This window comes from Glycine soja, chromosome 20, assembly GCF_004193775.1.
Source record: "Glycine soja cultivar W05 chromosome 20, ASM419377v2, whole genome shotgun sequence".
Classification (NCBI taxonomy): Eukaryota; Viridiplantae; Streptophyta; class Magnoliopsida; order Fabales; family Fabaceae; genus Glycine; species Glycine soja.
In genome coordinates this window covers 39,949,917-39,961,019 of record NC_041021.1, presented here as the reverse complement: position 1 = coordinate 39,961,019, position 11,103 = coordinate 39,949,917, and the positions used below count along the sequence as shown (strand labels likewise).

General features: G+C 35.0%; 1 protein-coding gene and 1 pseudogene across 1 annotated transcript; both read right to left on the bottom strand.

The window, feature by feature from the left end:
• Positions 1 to 5,460: 5,460 nt before the first annotated feature.
• Positions 5,461 to 10,783, bottom strand: LOC114401286 (annotated as a pseudogene).
• LOC114402104 (sodium/proton antiporter 1-like) lies at positions 6,109 to 7,523 on the bottom strand. The gene is made up of 5 exons (XM_028364632.1): positions 7,482 to 7,523; positions 7,071 to 7,336; positions 6,461 to 6,596; positions 6,319 to 6,417; positions 6,109 to 6,225 (listed from the first exon to the last, which is right to left on the bottom strand). Exons 1-5 carry the CDS (start codon positions 7,521 to 7,523, stop codon positions 6,109 to 6,111), a joined length of 660 nt encoding a protein of 219 aa, XP_028220433.1.
• Positions 10,784 to 11,103: the final 320 nt, after the last annotated feature.

The window sequence follows — 11,103 nt, the reverse complement described above, 5'->3', positions numbered from 1 at the left end:
ACCCTACAGGCTATTCGCTCTATCTTCTTTACGATTATTTTTTTACTTTTAGGTGTTCGAAAATATTTAATTTGTTCGTTGAATTTGTAAGATGATCATTTTTATTTTCTGAAAGATAAAAAAATATGAAAATCTTGTTCTTAAATTTTTAAAAAGTGTGATAAGTCTATTTTACCATTAACTTAAATAGATTTGCCAACATGTTATGAAACTTTATTATGTGTGACGTCATGTATACAAACAAATAGTCACTTAATTGAATGGGATGAACTGATTTGTGATTAAAATTTCAATGGATTTTACAAAATTATAGATTCTTTTGCTCCACTTGTTGTTTTACCCGTCCTTCTCTTTCTCCCACCATCATAAACCTCCATCTAGTGGCTCTCAAATCATCACCACCACCAACAATGATGCAAGTTCCATTGGAGCTTGTAGGCTTAAGATCTTCTTCATCAATGGATTCCTTTGCTTCTTGGAAGATGAATGGCAGCGGAATGGAGAAAGGGAGAGAGAGAGGAGACGCCACTTCAAGGAGAAGATGAGTTTAGAAGAAGTTCACCACCATAGGAGGCCATGGATAAGAGCTTGGAGGAAGAAGGAGATGAATGAAGGGAGAGGGAGGGAAGAGCACGAAATTTTGTGCTCTAAATGAGCTTTGAAATCTGAATTTTAATATTCAAATCATCAAAGTTGAAAAAAATGCGCACACATGACCTCTATTTATAGCCTAAGTGTCACACAAAATGGGAGGGAAATTCAAATTTCACTTGAATTTGAAATTGAATTTGTGGAGCCAAACTTTGGAGCCAAAATTTCACTAATTATGATTAGTGAATTTTAGTTATGGTTCAGCCCACTAATTCAAGATCAATTCCAAGATTCTCCACTAAGTGTGTTTAGGTGTCATGAGGCATGAAAAGCATGAAGGACATGCACAAAGTGTGACTATATGATGTGGCAATGGGGTGTAGTAAGAAAATGCTCACCTCCCCCTCTAAAATTTAACTGGATTGGGCTTCTACCAATTCAATTAAATTTATTTCCAACCACACACATCAAAATCCACTTAGTGCATGTGAAATTACAAAACTACCCCTAATACAAAAACTAGTCTAGGTGCCCCAAAATACAAGGGCTGAAAAATCCTATATTTCTAGGGTACCCTACCTACATTATGGAGCCCTAAAAACAAGGCCCAAAAATAATGAAACCTTAATCTAATATTTACAAAGATAAGTGGGCTCGTACTTAGCCCATGGGCCCGAAATCTACCCTAAGGCTCATAAGAACCCTAGGGCCTTCTCTTGCATCTCTGGTCCAATCTACTTGGAGTTTTTCTATCCAATGCCCTTGCGGGGTAGGATTGCATCAAACAATAACAACAAATCACATAGTGTTTGGCTATGGATTTGGTGTGGTGTCTCTTCCTCCCACTACTATGGATCTTAGTTTATGGATTTGGGTTTGGTGTGTCGCAATTTTGTGTTTGGTGCATTGTGATGCTTGGTTATGGGTTTGGTGCGCCATCTTGTTCTCCCACCACCGCAGATTTGGGTTTGGAGCACCACGAATTTGGGTTTATGGATCTAGGTTTGGTGCTCTTTCTCTTTCTCCAACATCGCGAATCTAAGTTCAATGTTGTGATGTTTTAGTGGTACATTGTGCTAGAGAGGTTGAGTTTGGGGTTTGGGTTTTTGGAAGAGATGACATTGAACCAATCGGTCTTCAACGATGGGGACAATCTCATAGCCGACGACAACAATGACGGAGACGACAACATTGATCATGACGTCAAAGAGACCATTTTGACGATAAATTGTTAGATTCATGAATTTAAATGACATCAAGTAATATTATTGAAAGACTTACTTGTGACTTTATTGTAATAAATGTTGACCTCTCTTTGTGTATTACCCAATTAGTAAAAAAGCAAAATTTCATATGACATTTACTCTATTGGCTTCAACAATACACAAAGCAAAATTTGTTTATGATAAATAGGTCTAGTGATGCCACATAGGCTTAGCCGTTTAGATTAATGGAGAAAATAAACAGCATGACGGATTTATCACACTTTTTGAAAATTTAAGGACAAAATTTTATTTTATTTTTCATTTTTTAGGGACCCCAATGTCAGTGCCTTGTAAATTCAAGGACCAAATTGGATATTTATCTTTTAGGTTACGTATGGAATGGCGGGAAACACTAGTTGCAAGAATAAGAAAAAAAACGATAGATATTTTTTTGGGGGGTTAGAGACAATGGATGTTTCCCAATCTGCCGAGCCAAAGACCAATCTCTACTTGTGGTGCACGTGGTGTGTGGCTCTCGTTGGCCCAAAAAAATTAACAACGGTAAAAATTAAATACAGATTCTCTTACTAAATAGATTGTTTTCCTACATGTGAATGCAATTGGGTCTTACATTGCTATGTCAACCATATGGGTTAAATGGTAAATATTAATCTCTAATTAATATTTAAAGTGGAAAAGGGAAAAATATATAAATATGATAAGTAATAGAATAATACAAATGGTTTAAGAATATAGATTTAACTTTCATTTTAGTATAAGTGTTGATTTGATTCTCTTAGAGCATCTCCAACGCAAGGTTCTTTTGTGGTCCCTTCGCAACAAAATACGGTTTGGTGAAAAAACCTTGCACTAGAAAGGGTCTCTATGGCGGAACGGATTCCTCATGAAAAAAGAAATGTTTCATATATAAGGATCAGGTGCTTAACATTAAAATATTAATATCTAACCTCAACCACTATATAAAAAAAAGAAGAGGGAAAACAACGGAAAGAAGAACAATGAGAGCATAAAACCAACAACAACACAAAACAAACAAGAACAACATAGAACCAAAAATTAAAGAACGATGAACAAGTAATCTAGGAATGGAAAAAAATTTAAGAACAAATTCACTAGATCAAGGGGTTGTGACTTTGGTTGCGCGAGGGAGGGGCCTCAACAATGGCTCGAGGGGCGACGGTGATTGCGTGGAAGAAGGGTCGCGATGGTGGTGCATGACGCAATGGTGGTGGCGCGAGTGTGGTGACGCAATGGTGGTGGCACGCTGAAGAAAATAACAGAAAGAAAATGGGGGGAGTGAAGAGGCGTGTGGGTGTGGGTGTGGAGGTCTAGCGGAGAAAAGAGAGAATAAGGGTGGGGTGTGGGTGTGGCTCGCTTCGTTCGGGAGAATTAAGGAAAAGAAAAAAAAAGGGTGGGATGTGGTGTGGCTCAAGGAAGAAGGAAGGTTCTAGTAGGAAAGTGGGAGAAGCAATGTGTGGGGAAGGGGGAAGGTTCTAGAGAAGTGGAGTAGTCGCAAAAAAAAAAGGAAAACAAAGCAAAAAAAAAGTGCAAAATTGGAACGTTGAAGTTACCCCTGCACACATAATTTTTTTTACCGTAAGAACACTATTCATTATAAATTTGGATTCATGTGATGGAGTTTTGGACACAATATTTGTAATCCTAATTTTTTTTCTTGTTCCTATCAAGCCTCAATCTTTTTTATTCTCTAAAATGGATCCCAATCAACATAATTATCAATGTTACTCTAGTTATTTGCAAAATCAACCACCCCTTACTAGTAAAAAATTTCAAAATCCACCACAATATGTTATGTATCCACCACCACCCTATACCAGTGAAAATCCTCAAAATTCATCACAATATGTTATGTATTCACCACACTCACAAATGTGGTATATGCATCCTTTATCCAATATAGGCCTTCTTTATCCAATATTGAGCCCTTAGTGATGAAATTGAATCACCAATCGGTGTAGACAGTATTCAAGTAGATGAAAGAGATCAAAATTCAGGTGGAAAAAAAGTCGTACAGCATTCTCAGTGACAGAAGATGTGATTCTCGTCTGATCGTGGCTTAATGTGCCAAAGGATTCAATTATAGGAGTCGATCAAACATCAAAGCAATATTGGACAAGGATAAAAAAATGCGTACAACAATAACGATGTGCGTCAAAGTGGACAATTTTGTGGTAGAAGCTGGACTCAATTAAAATCTCGGTGGAACAGGATCCTCCCTCCTATTCAAAAGTTTAACGGGTGCTACAAACAAGCAGATAAACATATGAGAAATGGAAGTTCAGATAAGGATGTTTTAGTTGATGCTCATATGATTTACTCATAGGATACAAGTAAAAAATTTGAGGTTAAGCATACTTGGTTGTTGTTGAAAGATCAACCAAAATTCGATGCAGAATTTATGTCAAAGTGTTCAAAAAGAACAAAGGTTTATGCTTCTAGAAATTACTCGTTGTCTTCTAACCCAGAGGCACTCATTGAAGTTGAAGAATATGATACGTCAATGTCTCGCCATTGGACAAAAAGCAGCAAAAATGAATAACAAAGGCAAAGAATCTTCTAACACTCTCGATTTATTTGACATAAAATTTGTAATGAAGGACAAAAATGTCAACACATCCTTTTAATGTTATGTAATTTTTTTATTTTTAATTTATATTTAATATTTTCTTTAATTATTCATATTTATTATTTGTATACATAAAAACTGAAAAAATGAATTAAATATTTTATTTGAATAATAATTAAGTTATAATAAAAAATTTAAATGTATGAATTTTTTGAAATTTCGTACGATTCCTTACATTGGAGTAAAATTTTATATGAATTTCTTATCAGTAACGTGACACCATAAAAAACACCAAAAACACCAAAAATATTACAGGAACCACAAAAAGATAATTATAAAACCCATCTGAAAAAACATACAACTAAGATATTCTTATGCCACTAAAATTTCATTTAATGTATAACCGTTCTCAAAGAAATCTCTTAGCGTAAACAGATTGGCTGAGTACCATAGAATAAAATTGCTTGCAATTTAGGTTGTGCAGTAATTCTTTGGGTAGGGGTAAACCTCTAATGATAGCTATAATATATTATTAGTATCTTCTCCCGTAGTATTTAGAGCGTCTCTTAGAAGTAAGAGGGTCATAGATATCTATAATATGTTATTAGTGTATTTTCTCATAGTATTTAAAGGTCTCTTAAAAGTAAGAGGTTCCTAGGATAATTTGATTTGATTTTTAAAACAAAATACATTTAAATCAAATATATAAATTAACGTACAATTTGATTTGAGTTAGTTTAAAAGTAACATCAATCTCAAACTAAACCAAATTATTTTTTTTGCATTTTGGTTAGTTTTGATTTGATAATTTTTTATTTTTTAAATTTATCTATGCTAATAAAAAAATACTTTTATTTGATAAACACATTTCACTGGACCGTTTTATCTTTCATTAATTTCTAAATTTTTACTACTTTTCTCATAATAATTACCTAGTACCTACTACTCTCATGTTATTTTTTTTTTTTAACTTCTAAATTTTTTTTCTTTTTATTTTTTTTATTTTCATTTAAAATATGTAAAGAGTATAATGTAAACATAATTTACATAACAATGTGAAAAAAAACTTTTACATTATCAGTACATTTTTATTACATTCATACAAAAATTATTTATTTTAAAAACTTCAGAATCCTCGTTTTATGAACCTCTAAAAAATTTCTTCTGTTGTCCTTTCGTTCTGTTATTGTGCATTCTCATGGGTGAAAACTGTTGTAGTATCTATTGCATCTTACAAAACGTCCCATAATCACTTCAAATACACTCAATTATGTTAGGTCTCGCAACCTTTGAAATGGGATGAGTTTCCGTTGAATGTATTTTTGTTGCAATTTTCGAAGGAGATTGGTTGCAGAAGTTTCATGGAACAGCAATGTGCTCCGTAGGAACTAGAAATGGTTTCGGCCAGCCAACTAAATTACCATTTAGCAGTGATGAAAATCTTTGAGAGCAGTTATCATTTATTGAGCTTCTCCGTCTTCACCCATTCTGCCCTCTTTTCCTTTTCTTTCTTTCCCGTCACTTTCGAACGCGCCAAACCTCTTAGATATTTTATATTATTGTGAATTATTGGGCATCAATAATTAGAGTCTCTGAAAAAAAAAAAAAAACTCTGACTCTATACTTACAACTAAGACTTACACCACGAGTTGACTTGTACACATAATTTTGAAAATATGCTGCTTTTGATGTCTGAATTCTGATTTATGAACCAGAAAGGAAAGGAACCTCCGCTAGAGTTGGTAGAGAGATGTTGAGGTTATGAAGCGCTAAATATGGAACAATACCAGCAGCATAACCTGCAAAAGCAAAGCCACTAATCTGCAAAAATGGAGATAAATTACTTGTACGCACAAACATTTTATCAACACAATTAGTCTTATGTGTCGTGTAGGAAATACCTTTCGTAAGTACCAAAAGAAGTCCACCTTTTCCATCCTCCATGAACGCAACTCCAGCAGCTGAGCCAATAATTAACATGGATCCACCAGTACCAGCACAAAATGCAATCAACTGCCAGAACTCAGAATCCTGAGGGAAAGAAGTAACATCGTACATTCCCATCAGCAACCAATGGAACATTGTCTATTAGTGCAGATATGAGTCCAATACTACTGGCAATCAGTTCACTACTTGGCACGTGTGCATCAAGGTAGTTTGCTATTTCCCGAAGAATCCCAGCTGCCTCCAGGCTGCCAATATGATGGTTAAATTTGATCAAATAAAACCAGTTAACATGAATAATTTGGAAATTTAAAGATATTACATAATGTAATCACAGTTCATGCAAAAGAAAAGGTAAATCAGGTAATATATTTTTGGGTATCAAAGTCATGTTTGGATAATTTTTTTCATAAACACTTATAGAAGAAGCAATTATGAAATAAGCTTTTTCCATAAGCTTATGCATAAGTTAAAATTGGCTTTTGGAAAAACTATATGAGAGCTTCAACAAATTAGCTTATGGGAGAAGATTATTTTTCTTCATTATGGGAGAAGTTTATCCAAACATGACCTTAATCTATTAAGTCATAGCAAGTGCTCTTCTACACAAAGGAACAATGACATATTTGTTTACATTTTTTTTATTGGTTTACATGCATGAACACTTGGTTGTTGCCTAAAGCTTACCAAAGCAGAAAAATCAAAATATATTTCTCTATCACCTGCTAACGGATAATAGAATTCCCAGGAAGAATAGTACTCCTTGGGTGTCTATTCTTGAGAGAGCTTGTGGTACTTTTAGCTTCTGCCTTTCAGATTCACCGTAATGGATAGCATCTGTAAGGATCCAAAGCACACAGAGTCCAAGCAGCATCCCCATGTATGGAGGCAAACCTGTGAGAGCCTTGAATACTGGGACAAAAATCAAAGCTCCTAAACCCACAGAGAAAACAAGCTGTTCTCGAGGAGCAATAATGATAATGATGAACTGAAGGAATTTAAAATAATGATAATAATAGGGGATTGTCTTAGTCCCGATTAGAAAGCTGGGAAGATAACCAGATATGATGCTCCTGATAACAAAACTCAGATGCACATTAAATTAGAGAATGCTGAAGCAAAGTTTCTCAAACCGAGATGCCATAGTTGCTAAGTTTAGAGATCTCCTTAGACATGGTATTTTTTTTCTTTCTTTGCCTCAGAAGCAAGTTTGGAAACCTGAGATCGGAAGAGAGATGCTTCTCTTTTAGGGAGTTCTCCAAGGATATCTTTTAAACCCCCTGCTCGTCTTTCAATTGGTTTTAAGTTAAAATCTAACATGGTATCAGAGCTTATAGTCCATCTTAGTTTTTGCCTATTCTAGTAGGCTCGCCTATATTGGCAGGCATATGAGGAAAGGGAATGTTAGGAAGTCTCACATCGCCTGCCTCAGTTCTTAGGGTGCAGCTTATATATCTGTTAGGCAACTTCACTCAAGGTGAATTGGTTTTAAATTGAAATCTAACATGGTATCAAAGCCTATAGCCCATCTTAGTTCTTGTCTATTCTAATAGGCTCGCCACTTTTCGGTTCCAATTTGTATACAACATTATATTTTTTGTCTATCTCTCTCCTCTACCCTATCATTTATTACATTTCAAATTCAAATTTATCTTCTTTTTCTCTCTTTCACTCTTAGTTGTATATTTTGTTGTACAGGTATAATTTCTCTTTAAAGAATAATTGTTTTTTATCAACTTTCTGAGAGACTTTTAAAAAAACACTTATTTTCCAAAAACAATCGAGAAGCAAACATGCACCAAGTCTTGTCTGCTCTTTTGTTAGAGATCTCTTTTATTCTTTTAAAACCCAACATTTGTAAATATCAAAAATTGAAAAATTGTTGTTATTGCACAGCTTAACTGGTACGGCATCATTTTGTGAGAAGGAGCTCTTGAATCTGAGCCCTTCTGATGTGTGCATTATCCAAATTTAACAATAACATTCAACAACTAATATAATCAAATTTCCAAGAACTCTCAATTTGCAAAGAACCTGCTAGGAAGCATTTCTAGTAGGGTTGACAATGCAGACACAAAGCAATGAAAGCACTTACCATCCAGAGGAGAAGGCGTGGGTTTTGGGTTGTTATATTGTCAGTAACCACCTTAAACCCTTGATGAGCATCAACAATCTCAACAATGGTCATTCCACCAAGCAAGAAAAACACTTTCACTGACTTCCACAGATGCATGTGTAAGCTCAGAAACAGCTATATCAGTTGATGGAGCCTATAGACAATCCATACAAATAAAAAGCAAATAGTGGTGGAAAATCCAATCAAAAGAAAGCAAGGGAGACAAATGACTTCAAAATGTAAAGATATAAATAAACTGACCAGTGAATGGACATGTTGAAGTTCAACAAGAGAAGAGACACTGGGGATATAATTGAGGCCAACCAATATTTGTCAAGTGTCTGTAACCAACAGATCAGTGGGCAAACTATCATTTATTAAGTGCTTGTATTTGGGGATGCTGACACTAAGGAGACAGCAACTATAGGGTCAGGAGCAACCTATTTGCCATTATAATATCAGTAGTAGAAATTACACTTTTCTACATCATATTCTGTGCATCTGTAGCTACCAATTGTTGGGGGGAAAAAATCCCCAAATAAAAAACACAATCTTCAAGGTAAACTGTTGTGTAGTTTTTGAACCAAATCAACTTACATTTCTTAGGTCCATAAATCCCTCTAAGTGTTATAATTTTTTCAGAGACTTGTGTATGGTTCAACAAAAGAAAGTTGATGTATTCCAAGTGCAGGTAGTGGCATATATATGACCACAAGTTCTTTTACAGATTTGAAAACAAACCCAATGTTGAAAATATAAAGATCCTTTGGTTCACACTTGAAATTGTGCTTCAACTTAAGGTTGGATGTGGAAGGGTCATACGTTTGAACATAATGGTACCGGTACCAGATACATAGAATTGTCCTTATTGGTTCCTCCTTATCTTTTTCAAAGATGACTAAATAAACAAACACTAAGAAAAAAAGTGCATATATGGGTATATGGTACCAGATACTTGAGCATCTCTTTTCCATTTGAAATTTACAAACATGCATATATGGGAGTAGATGCATCAAGTGCATTCACAGTGTGCTGTGTCCTGCACATTATCAGACAAACAGCAACTGCAACCTAAATATCAAAAGCATGACAATGGATACATTAAATTCTGATTAATCTCAAAAGTCAAAACACAAAAAGATAGATATTTACCCCAATACTCCGTATCACCCATAAGCTTACAGCCATCAACAGTCCCACTCCACTTTTATTGAAGGCTGGAGATTCTTCAAATATGATGCCTGCATATCCTATTACAAATAGCAATGCCATAGCAAGATCCTACAGTCAAATGTCATAGAAAACAAATAACTATTAGAATATGCATATTTAGAGGCATTTTCCCTAGTACATGTACTTCATTGTGAAATGTGCAGCATTGAAATCAGGATAGAGGACATTGACGTACCTGATTAGTGGCCACCCATGAATGGTTAATTGTCAGTGCTCCAGTTGCAGCTGCTGCTAATATTGCAACAGCTTTGAGGAAATCAGTCTTGGGCTGGTAGCTGTCTTCAAACTCTTGTGAGCTAGTTTCATCGAGTGAACATAGGGGATCACAACTCCCAGATTCTGGTGTCAAGTTCTGATACCATTTTCAAAGTGAAGAGCAGTGTGAGCATTAACATATAAGAAGCAGCTTCTATAACCTTGTAACATACTAATGTGCACTTTTCCATGATGCACAGTGCACACATTAACTGACTGAATCACCAAAATTAACCCTTTGATTTTACATTTTTATTTTCTTACTAAAAAAATGTGCACTTTCATTCCACCACCTTTTTTATTTTTTACTTTTTTGAAAGAAAAAAAAATGATCAATCCATTGAACATTACAGCGGTGAAGTAGAGTTAATTCCAAATAAAAACGGCTTGAATTCAAATATTCAATCAATTTTCCGTAAAATTTGGATCTTTCATGGATAAGCGGGGAACCCTTAACCCAGATTACGCACCCCAACATCAACTATCCAAATTCATATATAAGCAGACCAAAATGATTAAAAGGGTATGGTTAGAACTCAGTTAATGGGTCATACAGAAGAAGAACCTGAAACTGTTGCTGTGAGCTTTGTTGAGGCTGAAAGGAAGAAGGTGTAGGGTCTCTGGCCTTATCTTCGGCACGTGCCAATACATTGTGACGGAGCAACGTGGGGAGGGTACCTGTGAATCAGATTCTGCAGGAAGAGGAGCCAAAGAAGGGTGATGATTCAACGGTGCAGAAGCCATGAAGTGGAAGTCTAGAATTATGCAAATGCTGGAACATGGACAAGTGTGTGTCCCAATTGAAAACGTAGCCATTCGCTCAAAGTGTTCTACTCTCTTTAGTTGGCAGAGTGAGGTAACGCAAGAGGGTGGGTCAATGTAGTCTCATGAGTAGAAATAATAACAGTTTTTTATCCCTTTTGTCTGTTGTTTTTTTTTTAATCAAAGAGGCAAGAACTATGTTTTTGTCCTGTTCTATGTGCCTCTGACCATTGTTCGGTCGCAATGGCATATATTAGCTTTTATTTTTTTTAAAATAAAAGAAAGTGAATTTATTAACTTATAATGAATTTAAATAAAAAATAATTTCTAAATTTGAAAGTAAAATGTTTAAAAAATAGCAAAGTATAAATTAGAATACATAAAGTTGG